General features: G+C 34.4%; 1 protein-coding gene across 1 annotated transcript in view; it reads left to right on the forward strand.

Moving 5' to 3' along the window:
* Positions 1-17,489, forward strand: part of USH2A (usherin) — a 793,063-nt gene that overhangs the window by 120,895 nt on the left and 654,679 nt on the right. The window contains exons 9-10 of the mRNA XM_054484303.2: positions 6,031-6,226; positions 8,991-9,121. Coding sequence (XP_054340278.1) covers positions 6,031-6,226; positions 8,991-9,121 — 327 coding nt within the window. The remainder of the gene's footprint in view (positions 1-6,030; positions 6,227-8,990; positions 9,122-17,489) is intronic.

A 17,489-nucleotide genomic window follows, 5' to 3' on the forward strand; every position in this document is an offset into this window, starting at 1 on the left:
GCTTTTGGGCTGATGTTAAGTATAAAATCTGAAATTAGATTTTTTAAAGATTATAATCAAAAAGCAAAAATGCTTCCTAGAAATAGCAAAGGAATGCTTTTGCTGGATTTGCTCCACTAACTCATGTAGGCAATATCCCAAACTCAAACAGCCAGCAGTTGTTTTGTAAAAGACAAACTGCATCTGAAATCAGTATGACAGGACCACAGTTTCTATCTCATCACTTCCACCAACTTATATTTAAGAAAGCACAACTTGAATAATAAAAACCACCATAGAGTAAACAAATTCTTCAATGAGAATGCTTTGAAGTCAAGAGAAAAATAGGCTCAGGGCATTGTGTTACAGCAAAATTTTGCCTTTGGCAAAAGTTTTACAATGGAATAGGGTTTTTAAAATACTGGGAATCAGGTTAATTGCATGGCTAATTGAACTGGGGAAGACAGCTTAATGAGCTCATTTCTCTCCTTCAAATCCAAGAAGTCAGAAGGCAAGTTTTCATCTATTCTTTCATTTATCCGATTAGAACATATCTTCCCCACACATAGGGCTACTAGAAGAAGTAATAGTTATGTCTGATGGCTCTTAGGAAGTATTGTCGATAGATAGGACCTCCTCTGTAGTTAAAGCTACAGATGATCAAATTAACCAGAAATAAATTTTGGTCATAAATTTCTTCTTGCTCCACTCTGTAGGCAACCTCCTCCACAGCAGATCATAGACCAGTGCATTTATGAATCACAGAATCACCTTTTAATGGTTATAGACTATATATAGCATAGTGATAGTCATATACTGCTGGTGCTAGTCAAACTTGAGATCAACAACTCTGTTGGGTTTTTACCCCTCTCTTCCTTCTTTTTCCTCCTCTTCCATCTTCTGACTTTCAGGTTTGAGCATGTAATAACTTCCAGGCTTTGTTTTGGGCATTATTTATATATTACCACTTATCCTAAGATTATTTTGAGTCAGATAAAAGTAGGACATTCCATTAAGTTATCTTCATTTTGAAGATGAAGAAACTGAGATTCATAGAAGTAAAGAGGACTCTAGGACTAACTAACTGTCCATTGTCATTGTTCATGTTACTTAACCTCTTTAATCCTCTGTCGTGAATCCAATAATGATCAAAGTAGTAGGCAAGTTTGCTGAGGGCCAACTGTGTGACAAGCACTTTGATAACTGATTGGTCTTTACAGCAACCTTATGAGAGAAGTATTATTGCTCTCATGTTACGAGTGAGAAAAATAAGTATTAAAGAGGTACAGGCAATTACTCAAGAACACAGGGCTAGCAAATCAAGAAACAGAAATTAGATGTGAGATATTGTATCACCCAGGCCTAAAAGATTCAATGAAACAACCCATTTTAAATGTTTAATATAGTAACCAGAGTATACTCTCATCAAATGAGACTATACTCATCAAATGAGAGTGTGCATTTGATGTTACTTTTCACAGTGGCCTTTTTGCGGTTAGTAAACAGCAGCACCAGTAATAGAACTAAGCTGTCTGACTCTCAGCCTGTACCTAAATCTCTAACTTTTGATTTTATGAAATAAATTTGATTTGCATATGGGCATTGCTGGTGAGGGAAATGTAAAGAGGTCAATTTCCCCACTTTAAATTTTTTTGGCTAAAGACCCATAGCTGACAATATTTTAATGGTTGCCACATATTCTTCTTTTATGAAGTGAGTTTCATTTTATATTTGTAAGTGGTTTTTATTGCAAATCATCACATAACAGTCAATTCTGAAGACTTTCCATAAATGTCACCTTGTTTGTGAATTGTTCTCATTCTGTCTCCTCTCTAAATTCCCTCAAGAACAACTTTCTTTGGACATTAATATCATTATTAATTGTGAATTGTCAGTTAACAGCTTAGCAATTGTCTATCATGCTCCTAATGCATGGATGACACAGAGAATATAAAGTCAATAACTTGTATTTCCTGAAAGATAAATATACATAAGCCAATCATTTCAGTAGAGTGACAGGAGCAAGATTGAGGTATTAATAGAGTACTCTGAGAGATGAGAAGAGGGACAACTACCTTAGCCTAAAGGTTTGCACATGGCTGTGGGGAAAGATAATCTTTATCACTCCAAAAAGAATATTACAGTGATATTGTAATTGACCATAGAGTTTAACTTGACCATTGTAAAATGACCAAAAGGGTGAATTATTTTTTACCAATTATTAAAATGTAGCACTACGTGATATAAACATTGTGACCTAATGTTTACATTCTTATTATTTTTTCTCCCTTTTGTCTTTTTCTCTCTCCTCAGCTAAGTAGAAAAAACTCACTTTGTTTTCATGCTAAAATTTTGGAATACCATTAAACAGCAACACACTGGACAACTAAATTCTTATATTTTATCTTCTCCCTTTAAGATTGTTAAAGGAAGAAATTGAACTAGTGGGGAAAAGTAAATACTGGCCAAAAAAAAAAAATGCTTTTGACAGTGTATGTTCCAATAATGATTATGAAATATGTCAAACTGTTCTAAAATACTAAATATTTGTTACTATTTATTCTATATTAAAATAGAACAATAGAATAACCTTTGTTGTCCCAATGTGAAAATAGTTTTTAACAATGTTAATATAAAACAAAGAGCAAAGGACCATTATCATGGATAAACAGAGAGACATTACTTTACACGGTTTGACTCTCCTGATTCATAATTTAACATGTAACTCTGGCATATGCTGGGCACTTAGGGAAGTCACATTAAGTATTTCACAGCAAATGGAGAGTGAGAAAAATGATTTTCAGAAATCTTGGTATTTACTTATTATAAATCTTACCTTGAATTTATTGTACTTTACATGAAATATAATTTGATAAAATGTAATTGGTTTTAGTGTGTGTGCAAAATGATAATTTTCTGATCATTCAGATATTAAAATTAACTTTATAAATACAAATACATATAATTACCTATTAAAATTCTAAGGTGTGTTTATTTTAATAAAAGTCTTTATAAAACCTAGATAAACCTCATTTATGATTATAAATGTAAAACTCCTAATTTTTTTTTTACTTGGCATTATTTACTATTAATGATGTTGGGTTTATTAAAAAATGCAAGCACAGACTCCAGTTAGCCTACTAACCTATTGTATAATTTATCAATTCAATAGGTCAAACAAATCAGAACATTTAATAAAATTGACAATTTTTTTATTTTTTTACATAAATCCATATTGGTTGTTTTGAAGTAGCAATTTCTTCTTTAAAATGATAAAAATTGTCTATGTAAAATCAATAATCAATACTATAAAAGCTGTAACATTTATAGACATTTTCATTAAAATGAGCAAAAAGATAATTATGTCTATCACACTACTATACCATATAAATTAACTATTATGCTGAAAATTCTGGCCAATAAAGTAGGGGAAGAAAATAAATATAAATGTATATTTAAAATTATGAACTAAATCTTCACTGTTTTACAGGCAAAGGAAAATTCTAATATCTGATAAAATCTCTAAAGTCAATTAAAAAAGAGTATACTAAAGAAAAATGAATAATTTTCTCAAAAAGGACAATATCTAACCAAGAACTAGGTGAAGATTGTTTGGCATTACTAGTGTCCAAAGACATAAATACTAAAACAGTAATTGACATATTATCTAAAATCAAAATAGTGAATATATAACAATTATGGGCAGAACACAAGAAAATGGACATTCTCAGATATTGCTGGTGTGAGCATGAGTTTAATTTTTCTAGAAGGAATTTGACCATATTTAACAAAATCCTTAAAATGTCTATACTCTTTGATAATGTAATTTCATCTCATAATTTTCTTAAGGTAATACTTAGATATATATCCACTCCCCATCCCCAAAATAAAATGGAAAAAAAACTAAATGTGTAATGATTGCAGAAGGGTTGAATGTTATTTTATGAGAAATATAAGAAATAATGCAGCAAAATACATGACGTTTAATAATACAAAACTATATAGTAATACAAAATACATGATTTTTAATAACACAATACCCATGTATATTCATAATTTTGAAAAGAAAAAATATATGCATATACAAATTTGAAAGAAATTGTCTCATGTTGACATTTTGACTTATCATTTGCTAGTCAAAGTATCAGGGCTTTTAATTTTCTACCTCCTGCCTTTGTTTTATAAAGAATACTTTTATTATGTCTATAGTTATACTAAACTCAGTTCAGTTGAATTGTTATTTAAATCTATGGAAAAAATTTTGCTTTGTCCATAAATTGTATTTATATTAGAAAGTTAAAATAATTAATTATAAAACATATATCCAGGTTTATTTGTTCCAATACATAACAGACCTATTATGTAATTTGAGTAAATTTTATCTTACAGTTATACAGTCAGTTCTCTCCTTACACAATTCTGATATGCATGAATATCAGTTATCATAGTTTAGTTAAATGCTACCAGTCCTCCAAAAATGTAGCTCAAGTGTCAGGTAACATTGAATATTACTGTGAGTAATTACATAAACAAACATTGCTGCTGGCTCTGCAGTCCACAAATTACCACATAAAATAACAGATGCACATTGTGGTCAGTGACCAATCACGTTTATTTTTTTCAGTATCTGTTGGTGATTGCGCACTACACATTTATCATTCAGTTTATTCATAGACAGAGAAGCGTGTGGTTGTGTTGCCTCCTTGTGAGTGATAAACCCAAGTGACACTTTACAAACACAGATATTCAAAAAAGAAGAGGAATTGGACAGCAAAGAGGAAAGCACTGCAAAGAAAGAAAATACTTGAAGTAAAATTGAGATTGAACCTAAGTGGAGTCATAGAAGAAATAGTCACTACTGAGGTTTGAGAGATTCTGAATATGTAGCCAGAGCTACTTAGTGAAGGTGAACTTAACATAAGTGAGGAAAGTGCTTGCCACGAATAGGGTGAAGATGTCCTGGAGGAAGTGACACTCAAACACTTCACATTAGACGAATTCTCACGGGTACTTCACAACACTAAAAGCATAAAAGTTAAAATGTCGGAGCTGATTCAAACTTAGAAAGAAGCGTGACAGTTCACTAAGGCAAAGAAAAGATGTGGCTGGGTGTGGTGGCTCACAACTGTAATCCCAGCACTTTGGGTGGCGGAGGCGGGCAGATCACAAGATCAGGAGATCGAGACCATCCTGGCTAACGTGGTGAAACCCTGTCTCTACTAAAAATACTAAAAATTAGCCGGGCGTGGTGGCAGGCGCCTGTAGTCCCAGCTACTCGGGAGGCTGAGGCGGGAGAATCACTTGAACCCGTGAGGCAGAGCTTGCAGTGAGCGGAGATCATGCCACTGCACTCCAGCCTGGGGAAGAGAGCGAGACTCCAACTCAAAAAAAAAAAAAGATGTTTGTGTTCAGTGTGGTAAGTTATAGGTGAGATGAAGGCAAGCACTGTTCAAAGTACTTTTAGTGAGTATTTTACTAAGGAGTAAAAGTAAAACAACTTCTGCAAGTTTTTAATGTTTTAAATTACAGAGTACTAAATAAACGGTTGTTTTTACTGGTTTATTTCTTTACATTTATAACTGGCACTGGGGAGTTGTTAACATGTTGAAGTTTTACAAAGTCTTAGAACTATCATAACCTTTCCTGTTGATTATTAAGATCACTTTGCATGTTTGTAACACAAAGGATAAACACTTGAGGGGATAGATGCCCCATTTTCCAAGATGTGATGATTATGCGTTGTATGTCTTTTTAAAACATCCCATGTAGCCTATAAATACATACACCTACTATGTATCCACAAAAATTAAAAATTAAGAAAAAAAGATCATTTTGCATGGTTCAAGCTTGCATGGTCACTTTTACAATTCCACCCTACCATGCACATAAATATGCTATTTCTGACTTGCGAAATATTTTTCAAATAAAATCATTGCTGACTTTTAACTCACTTATATGTGCTTTACTTCTGGTGAAAGGCCTAACGTATCAATAAAATGAAAGAAAATCACAGCTTTATTTTCTTTACTGTTCTGATATTTTTTGTTCTAGTGTGATCGCTGCTTGCCTCTTTATAATGACAAGTCTTTCCGCCAAGGTGATCAAGTTTACGCTTTCAATTGTAAACCTTGTCAATGCAACAGCCATTCCAAAAGCTGCCATTACAACATCTCTGTAGACCCATTTCCTTTTGAGCACTTCAGAGGGGGAGGAGGAGTTTGTGATGCTTGTGAGCATAACACTACAGGTAAGTAGCAAATAAATTCCTGAGTTGGTTTGGAGGCCTGTGTGCTTCTATCTACAATGCATATTATTTTAAATTATGTTATTGCTATCTTATTTAAGGATGTACTTTCATACCTTTAAGTTTGAAAATCAAAGCTACTTCACCAAATCTTCCTATTTCCAAATCACTAGGTAGTTTTCAGAAATAGCACTCTTGTCTTAAACTATATCTTTTCAGGAAAAGGACTTTGTTGTTGTTGTTGTTTTGTTTTGTTTTTTAAAGAGTTCACACCATTTGACTAAACCACAACCATATTTAGAATAACTCAGGAATGCTTACGTTGAACACATATCCTTAAAATCAGTTTCCTTTTGTCCCCTTTATTGTCCTTTATGTCTGGATGCTCATGTGGAGATTGCATTCATTCAGATTTGGCATGGACACTGGTAATCTGAGAATACTCTTTTTGAAAACACTAATTAAATGGAGATGATGATAATCAAAGTCCTGTTCTAAAATTACAAAGCCTTTGACTAGTCATTGAAAAATACCATCCTTTTTTTGAAAGGCAAGAAATGGCCAACATCTGAATTTGTAAAATATAATAGCATATATCTGATGGGTTTCAAAGTGGTACTCTTAAGCATGAATCCATTTATCAGCTAATTATTGATAACTTAAATATCACAAGATCTTCGGTAGGTGCTGGGGACATGAAGGATGAATAAGACAATGAATTTTCTGTCTTTGGGTTATTGTACAGTGGGAAAGACAGACTATTGAAAGGAATGATTACAAAGTTGTCTGATGATTGCTAAGATAGGGCAAGGACAGTAGGAGTTAACCAGTTGAAGGATTAGGATGGTGAACTAAGGCTTACAATTAGGGAAACATTTTGTGCAGTGGCCTAGAGGAGAGAGAAACATGACACCTTAGAAAAACCGAAAGATGGGCAAATGGCTGGTGGTAAGAGATATTAGGAACGAAGGCAGGGCAAGATCATAGAGGACTCTGGAGCCATGATAAAGCATTTGGCTTTTATCTAAGGTCAAGGAGATGACACTTAAGGGTTTTATATGGGAAAGGGGCATAATCAGTTACTTGTTATTAAAAGATACACCTGGTTATAAAGTAAAAAATGGATTGGAGAAGGTTAGAGTGGTTGGGGAAAACAAGTTAGTGAGGTGCTGCAATAGTCCAGGTGAGAAATGATGTCAGAATACATTTCAGATGGTATGGATAGAGAGAAATGGATCCAAGAGATATTTAGGATAAAAAAGTGAGTGTTTTGTGAGCAGAGTGTAGGCAAAGGAAGGAAGGAGAGCCAAGATTGATACCTAACATTACATTCTAGCTTGAGCAGTAGGCTCAACATTGGTGACAGCCATTGAGATAGAAAATACAGGAGGATTGAGATGAGGGAGGAGATGGCAAGGTCTACTGTGGATATGTTCACTCAGTTTCCAAGAGACATAGGAGAAACTCCTGGGGGCAGTTGGAAACACAGTTCTGAAGCTCTTTGCTTCAAGGAAATCCTCTCATGATGCTTTAGAGAAGATCAGAATCACTTATACATGTTAGTGACAACTATGCTTATCATGGTGTATAAATGTGTATTACTCCTGGTATTATTTAGTTAAGATTCCTCTTACCTCCTAGACTGTAAGAGAGTTTTGTGAAAGAGATGCAATGGGTATTGTGTATTTAGTTCACTACTGTATTACACAGCACTTAGCACAGTATTTGGTACATAGTAATCACGAAATAAATATTCATTAATTGATAAATAAAAGAGAGATTTCTAGATTGGAGATATAGATTTGGGAGTCAACAGCATATGTAAATGGAAATAGTCTAGAAATATTATAAATCAATTTAATTTTTAACTAGCTCAATAGCCAATATCTATCAGAATATGTGTTTTCATATTATTGATTATTGATTATTTCTGTAGTCTTCTAATATTGGGGCAATTTCAATATTTTTTGAGCAAAGTACATCATGCTAAAAGGGGGAATTGATAGTCTTGAGTTTTATTTCAGCTTATTTCAATTATCTTATATACTAGTCACATTCACTTTAAAAACTCCTTGTAGTTTAGGTTTTTTTTTATTACATAATATAGCAAAGGAAATTTGTAATTATAAATTATAAACCATAGGAATTACCTGATATATCTAATGTCAGGCTATTCTAGTATTTAGTATGAAAAGTACTTGGTATCTCTAAATATAATGAATTTCTATTTCAATCTTTGAAATGAAAAATAATGGCCACTAACATAATCATTTGCTTTTAATTGTGTTAACTACAGAATAATAAATTATATTAAGAGAAGTCTCCCATTTTACATGATTGAGTTCTAGAAAAATATTTCCAATACTACATACTTGCTTGCTTCTTACTATATAAGTATCATCTACCACGTATGTAGAAATTTCTCCTACTGTATTGAATTTAGATAAAGTGCCTGGCCCTAGACATAAAGTTTTAAGTTTAGGAACAAACTCTTTCCAAATGTATGGGCCCCTATAAAGCACAGCTTTTTAGAAGTGTGGTATTATATAACAGATGGGAGTTTAATGAAGTAAAGCACAGTTTGTAACAGGTTCATTGTTTCATATGCTCTGGATCACTAAATTGGCAGGTAGAGATGAAAGGTGCATTAAAATGGACGTCCCGAAAATTATAGAATTCCCTCAAAGGAATATAGTCTTTAATTTTGAATTATGCAGCTGATTTTAATGAATTAGAAGTCAACATGCATAACCTTTCCCTGATGCAGGAAGGAACTGTGAGCTGTGCAAGGATTACTTTTTCCGACAAGTTGGTGCAGATCCTTCGGCCATAGATGTTTGCAAACCCTGTGACTGTGATAAAGTTGGCACTAGAAATGGTAGCATTCTTTGCGATCAGGTGAGTTTTTCTGAGTATTTAAGGTAAAGGATTACTCTGTCTGCCAGAAACTTATTTGGATGTTATTTCACTAGTAGAATTGAAGACTGCATTTACCAGGAAATCCTCTATCTGCATTTGCATTTCAAAGAGATGGTTGTTCCTGTGCAACTTTTAGTATGGACATGAAATATAGCACTAGTTCGGTGGTGCTTTGCATATAAAAAGGCTTATTTTAGTTTTAATTTTACAAATGTCAAAAAATCGAAGGGTAGATGTTCCAAGTAAATTGGGGTATATGTCTTGGAATTATTGGTGAATTAATATTAATACATGATATAAATAAACAAGAATAGTTTCTCCAAAAATTCCATAGAAGATCATATAGCAAAAGTCACTTACACTTAGGGCCAAATGGAAATTATGATAGCCTCGCTTCTCAATTTCTTAGTCTAACTTTCCCTTTTAAAAGTACAATGGATTTTTTATAATTTTAAAACATTCTTTTTACTTACATCACAAATATCGATGTCTAGCCTACATGCACACAGATTCTAACTAACCTCAGTTCATGTATCCTACCTCAAGCAGGAAAACAGGCTTCTTATTTAAGCTGAAGTTTTTACCTGTTCTGATAATACTAATAAGTGAAAATTGTGAAAATCGGTAAAGGAGAAATTTACTTTGAAGAATCAATTCAATGATTGTATTAATTTTAAACAGTTATATATTCTGTTATAAATAAATAAGGCTAGGAGCATAAACCACAATCCAGTTATAGAACATTTGTTAAAAAGTTATATTGTGAACATAATACATACAAGACAAAATATCTTTCTCCTATAATTTTGAGAATTCATTAAAAATTGCTTTCCCAAATAAAAGACAAATGTAAACCAAGACAAAAGATGGATTCAAAGACCTTCAGAGTAACCATCATGTGTTAATAAGGGGGCATTACATGCTTCATTAGAAAGCTGAAGAGTAGAAAAATTATTAATAAAGACAATTTCTACTATTTTTATTTTATAATATTGAGGGACTATTTTCTCAGAAAGCCATACTACAGTTTTCCGTATATTCATTAGTAAACTCTGACTGTATTTTTATATTATATTTTATTTTTACACATCTACCCTGAGTTTTCAGCATGGCTATCTTTTGCTTATCATTCAAATATTGATATATCATATTTTGAGATATCTTTGCTGACCACCCAATTACAAAACATTCTCAGGTCTTTCATATCATCCCATGTTACTCTCATTACAGGCTTTGTAAAATTAATTTATTTGTTTACTTTTCTTCTTCTCTCTGTCTAGCATAAACAGAAGAGTTTTGGTCATATAAAAAGCCCCCAATAAGTATTCGTCACATAAATGTTGAATGAATAAAAATAGATTATCTGAGCACTGATCTTAGATTGTTATTTTAAATGGTCATTACAATAATCTGAGCATTATGTAAATTTTCACTTGCAGAACAGTTTTTCTCCCTGAAAATCTAAGGTCAAGAGCTTTGTTATATAGTATAGGAAGACTGTAAACTATGGTTTTACCTCCCAGAATCTCAGTTATGTGTCTAACCTACAGGAGTTACAGTGCATCAGATTTGTCTCTCCATTTCACCATTCAGATCTACAAGAAATTGAAACCTGATTTTTCTGAACTCAAAATTCTATCTCAAGTCCATTTTATAGGGATGCTAGACAACTTTGGGTGGTTCTGTGCTTGTAAATAATTAACAACTGACTAAGAAAAAAAGGCCACCATAATCAATTTCAATCTACCAATGAGATGTCACTGAACATGGAATTCAGAAGAGATATACTTAATCTGCTCTTATGAGCCAGTGTAGTGTACTCCAGCATACTACTGGCTCTAGATTTCTTTCTTAACATCTTATAAAGTGGAGCTAATTATTGGATGGAATTATGAAAGATTGTACCATTTATAAGCAGGATATTAGCTGTAGATAGTGTTATTTTTTAAGTTGGAGAAATTTTTCTCTACTCCTAGTTTTTCTGAGAGTGGTTTTTATGGATGGTGTTGAATTTTGTCAGCTGCTATTTCTGCATCAATTATTATGATCACCTGATCTTTTTTTCTTTAGTTTGTTAGTAAAATAGAATACATTGGTTGCTTTTCAAATCTTGAACCAGCATTGCATCCCTGGAATAAAACCACCTTTGTGTGTGTCTTTATGTGTAATTCTTTTCATATACTGTTAAATTTTATTTGCTAAAATTTTGCTAAGGATTTTACATCTGTATTCATAGGAAATATTGCTCTATGGTTTTGTTTTTATATATTGTGTTTGTTTCATTTTGTTATTAGGATAATACTCTCATAAAATGAATTATAAAATCTTCCTTCCTGTTGTTTTCCTATAAGAAATGCAGAACTGGTGTTAATTACTCTTTAAAGTTTACCCCATTCTAATACATAGTATTCTAATACATAGAATACCCCATGTATTAGTCCATTTTTATACTGCTGTGAAGAAATACCCGAGACAGAGTAAGTTGTAAAGAAAAATAGGTTTTTATTTATTTATTTATTTATTTAGAGACAGAGTCTCACTCTGTCACCCAGGCTGGAGTGCAGTGGCATGATCTCAGCTCACTGCCACCTCCACCTCTGGGGTTCAAGCTATTCTCCTGCCTCAGCCTCCTGAACAGCTGGGATTGCAGATGCTCACCACCATGCCTGGCTAATTGTTTTTTTTTGTATTTTTAGTAGAGACAGAGTTTCACCATGTTGGCCAGACTGGTGTCAAATCTCACCCACCTTGCCTCCCAAAGTGCTAGGATTACAGGCATGAGCCACCATGCCTGGCCAGAAGAATAGATTTAATGGACTTACAATTCTACATGGCTGGGAAGGCCTCACAATCATGGCTGAAAGCAAAGGAGAAGCAAAGGCATGTCTTACATGGCAGCAGGCAAGAGAGAAGTGCCGAGCGAGGAACAGGGAAAGTCCCTTTTGAAACCATCAGATTTCATGAGAACTAACTCACTATCATGAGAACAGGATGGGAGAAACTGCCCCCATGATTCAATTATCTCCGCCTGGTCCCTCCCACAACACATGGGGATTATGGAACTACAATTCAAGATGAGATTTGGGTTGGGACACAGCCACACCCCCACTTGGCCCCTCCCAAATCTCATGTCCTCACCATTCAAAACAAAATCATGCCCTTCCAACAGTCCCCCAAAGTGTTAACTCATTCCAGCATTAACTCAAAAGGTCAAGTCCAAAGTCTCATCTGAGACAAGGCACGTCCCTTCTGCCTACAAGCCTGTAAAATCAAAAGCAAGTTAGTTACTTCCTAGAAACAATAGGGGTACAGGTATTGGGTAAATACACACATTCCAAATGGGAGAAATTGGCCAAAACAAAGGGCCTACAGGCCCCATGCAAGTCTGAAACCCAATGGGGCAGTCATTAAACCTCCAAGTTACCAGATGATCTCCTTTAACTCCATATCTTACATCCAGGGCATGCTGATGCAAGAGGTGGCTCCCACAGCCTTGGGTAGCTCAGCCCCTGTGGCTTTGCTGAGTACAGCCCTCCTCCTGGCTGCTTTCACAGGCTGGCATTGAATTTCTGTGGCTTTTCCAGGCACACGATGCAAGGTGTTGGTGGATCTACTATTCTGAGGTCTGGAGGATGCTGGCCCCCTTCTCACAGATTCACTAGGCAGTACCCCAGTGGGTACTCTGTGTGGGGGGGTCTGACCCCACATTTCCCTTCCACACTACCTTAGCAGAGGTACTTCATTAGGGCTCTGCCCCTGCAGCACATCCTCTGCCTGGACATCCAGGTGTTTCCATACATCCTCTGAAAACTAGGCAGAGGTTTCCAAGCCTCAATTCTTGTCTTCTGCGCACCCGCAGGCCCAACACCATGTCAAGGCTTGGGGCTGCCATTCTGAAGCAATGGTCTGAGCTGTATGTTGGCCCTTTTAGCCACAGCTGGAGCAGTCGGGACATGGCACCAAGTCCCTAGACTGCACACAGCAGGGGGGCCCTGGGCCCCTGAAACCATTTTTTCCTCCTAGGCCTCCAGGCCTCTGATGGGAGGGGCTGATGAGACATGCCCTGGAGACACTTTCCCCATTGTCTTGGTGATTAACATTTGGCTTCTTGTTACTTATGCAAATTTCTGCAGCCAACTTGGATTTCTCTCCAGAAAATGTGTTTTTCTTATCTACTGCATTGTCAGGCTGCAAATTTTTCAAACTTTTATGCTCTGCTTCCTCTTTAACTCTTACTACTTAGACATTTCTTCCACTAGATACCCTAAATCATCTCTTTCAAGTTCAAAGCTCTGCAGATCTCCAGGGGAGGGGCAAAAACCAAGCAAGAGTGAACTTTACTCCAGTTCCCCACAAGTTACTTATCTCCAGCTGAGACCACCTCAGCCTTGCCTTTATTGTCTATATCACTATCAGCATTTTGGTCAAAGCCATTCAACAAGTCTCTAGGAAGTTCCAAACTTTCCCACATCTTTCTGTCTTCTGAGCCCTCAAATCTCTTTCAAACTTTCCCACATTTTCCTGTCTTCTTCTGAGCCCTCCAAACTGTTCCAGTCTCTGCCTGTTACCCAGTCCCAAAGTTGCTTCCACTTTTTTGGGTGTCTTTACAGCAGCACCCCACTACCCAGTACTGATTTACTGTATTAATCCATTCTCACTCTGCTGTAGGAACAAACCTGAGATTGGGTAATTTATAAAGGAAAGAGGTTTAATTGACTTATAGTTCCTCAGGGAGGGGGAGGCCTCAGTAAACTTACAATCATGGCAGAAGGGGAAACAAACACGTCCTTCTTCACATGGTGGCAGCAAGGAGAAGTGCCAAGTGAGGGTGGGGGAAAGTTCCTCATAAAACCATCAGATCTTGTGAGAACTCACTATCAGGAGGATAGGATGAGAGAAACTGCCCCCCATGATTCAATTATCTCCACCTGGTCCCTCCCATGACATATGGGGATTATGGGAACTACAATTCAAGATGAGATTTGGGTGAAGACACAGCAAACACATATTGCTCCAGTAAAACTATCTCAGATTTATTTGGAAACAGAAATAATTTATTATTAATTCAAAATAAAATACTACATATATATGTACATATATATAGGTGTGTATGTATATATATGTATATATAGAGAGAGAGACAGAGAGAGAGATACAAGGAAATAAGAGTCATATTAACATCATCAGGAATTTAATATTACTATAAGACAGTTCAGAATTACCTTAAAATCCCAAAAGAAGACATTTTGAAGAAAAACTTGATACTCAGTTCTATCCAAGCTATGGCACCAACATGAGGTTAAGATTCTTTTTGTACTGAGAGATGGTCAAAACATTACCATTCATAACCCCATATTAAAATATTTAATATGCAAAGTGAAAAAGGAATGTAAGACTGGGGACAACATTAAACAAAGGAAATGACAAACAATTATGATCCAAAGAAATAAATATATAAGTCAAAAAATATTTTCAAAGTTTCCATTGGTTTTTATGGTCTTCAAGGATAGTTTCCTTACATAGGTGTGTAATAATTCAATTTTATTTAAGATCAAATCACAATTTTTTGTTTTGTACTGAATAATTTTCATGTGAACATAATACAGTTAGTTTATATTAAGTATAAGGTTCAATCCATAGGCAAAGGAAATGTGACATAATGGCTATGAAATGAAACATAAATAATATAAAATTGATTATATATGGATGGATAGATATAAATTTAGAAATTATGAATAAAAAAGAAATAGAAAAAAGTAAAAATGCATTAATTTCTCTAAATTTCAAGTAGAAAGTCATTAGATATTAATTAGGTATGTTATTTAGAGATATACAAATAACAAGTAGAGGGCTAAAAATACTAATATATCCAAATATTTCAGTGAGAAACTGGATGCTTTTTTCCTAAGATCAAAAGCAAGATAACAATATCCCCTAACATTGCACTGAAAGTTCTAAACAAGAAAACGAAATAAAAGACATTGAGATTGGAAAAAAAGAAGTTATTTGTATTTGCATATGGCATTATCTTATAGATAGAAAATCCTAAGGAATTAATTCAAAAGTTTTAAAACTAATAAATTCAGGCTGGGTGCAGTGGCTCATGCCTGTAATCCCAGCACTTTGGGAGGCTGAGGCGGGTGGATCACGAGGTCAGCAGATGGAGACCATCCTGGCTAACATGGTGAAACCCCATCTCTATTAAAAATACAAAAACAAAATTAGCTGGGCTTAGTGGCATGTGCCTGTAGTCCCAACTACTGGGGAGGCTGAGGCGGGAGAATGGTGTGAACCTGGGAGGTGGAGCTTGCAGTGAGCCGAGATGGCGCCACTGCACTCCAGCCTGGGCGACAGAACGAGACTACATCTAACAACAACAACAACAACAACAAAAAAACCTAATAAATTCAGCAAGGTTGCAGAGTACAATATCAATACACAAAGATCAATTATATTTCCATATATTTGCACTGAACAATCTGAAAATAAAATTAAGAAAATTTCTTTTAAAATATCACCAAAAGATTAAAATATTTAGAAAAACATTTAGTAAAAGAAGTATAAAATTATATTCTGAAAACCATAAAACATTGCTGAAATAAATTAAAGAACTAAATAAATAGAATGACACCCAATGCTCATGTATCAGAAAACTTAGTATTATTAAATTAACAACACTATCCAATTGATCTACAGATTTATTGTAATCTTTGTTAAATGCCCACCTTCCTTCTTTGCACACATTAACTAGATGATCCTAAAGTTTATTTGAAATTCATGGGACTCAAAAATGTCCAAGACAACCTTGTAAAAGAAGAGTTGGAAAACTTACCCTTCCCAATTTCAAAATTTACTGTAATCAAGACAGCATGGTACTGGGATAAAGATAGACATAGAGACATATTCACTGAAATAGAATGGAGAGTTTAGAAATGAGCCCTCATATTTATAGTCAATTGATTTTTGACAGCAGTGCCAAGACAGTTCAGTGGAGAAAGTGTAGTCGTTTTAACAAATGGTCCTGGGACAATTGTGATTTTATATGCAAAAGAATGAAGTTGGACTCCTGCCTCACCTCACATATAAACAAATTAATTCAAATTAAATAAAATATTGAATGTAAAAGCTAAAACTATAAAATCTTGAGAAGAAAATATAGATGCAAATCTTCATGTCCTTGGATTAGCCAGTGGCTTTTTAGATATGACACCAAATGCCTAAGAAGCAGAAGATAAAATGTGTAAATTGGACTTCATTAGAATTAATATTTCAAAGCACACCAACAAGAAAGTGAAATAAACAACCCAAAGAATTAGTTGCAAAGCATATAATAAACATGTAATAATGAAGAAAATATTTGCAAAGCATATATCTGATAAGAAGATTGTTTAGTATATATGAAGAACATGAAGTGAATAATCAAAAGACAAAAAACTCAGTTTTAAAATGAGCAAAAAATCTGAATAGATATTTCTCCAGGGAAGATATAAAATGACCAGCAAGCACATAAAAAGATTTTTGACATCATTAGTCATCAGGCAAATGCAAATCAAAACCACTGTGCAAGCCCACTTCCCAACCAGTGGGATGATTACAACTCAAAACAAAAAAACAGACAAAAACAAAAGTTGGTGAGGATGTGGAGAAATTGGAGTCTTCTCATAGACTGCTTATGAGAATGTAAAATGTGCACCAACTTTGGAAAACGGCTTGGTGTTTCTTAAAATATTAAAGATGGAATTACCGTATGACCCAGAAGTTTCACTCCTCTGTAGGTATCATATATCCTCATAAAATCTTATTGGTGAATGTCAATGCCACATTATTTATAATAGTCAGAATGTCCATCAACTGCTGAATGAATAAATAAAATGTAGTATAATCACACAATGGAATAGTATTTTACATTAAAATGAAAGGAAGTACTGGTACCTGCTACAAAATGGACTCAAGTCTCAGAAATTAGAGTAGGGGAAGGAAGAGGGACGAAGAAGAGAGAAAGCTTGTTTTGTTTTGTTTCCAAGTGCAAAAATCTATTTTAAAAATATATGGAAGGAAAGGCATGCTTTAAAATGTTAACTTTTTTGGTTTTAAAAACATTTTTCCTTTTATAGAAACTTTTTTCTCTTTCCAAATCTGCTTTATTTATAACTTTTATAGTCAGAAAAAGAGGAGAATTTTCATTCAACCTGATATATAGCCAGAGAGAATTACACATAAGAATAGGAATGTAAATAAGAATGATAGAGCTGTTTTCTGACTTCAAAACCCCACATTGTTTATCTTTAAATCACATGCATATATTATCTTAATTTTTATTATTTTCTCATGCTCCAAGTATAGAGAC

This window comes from Pongo pygmaeus, chromosome 1 (genome assembly GCF_028885625.2).
Source record: "Pongo pygmaeus isolate AG05252 chromosome 1, NHGRI_mPonPyg2-v2.0_pri, whole genome shotgun sequence".
NCBI classification, from domain to species: Eukaryota; Metazoa; Chordata; class Mammalia; order Primates; family Hominidae; genus Pongo; species Pongo pygmaeus.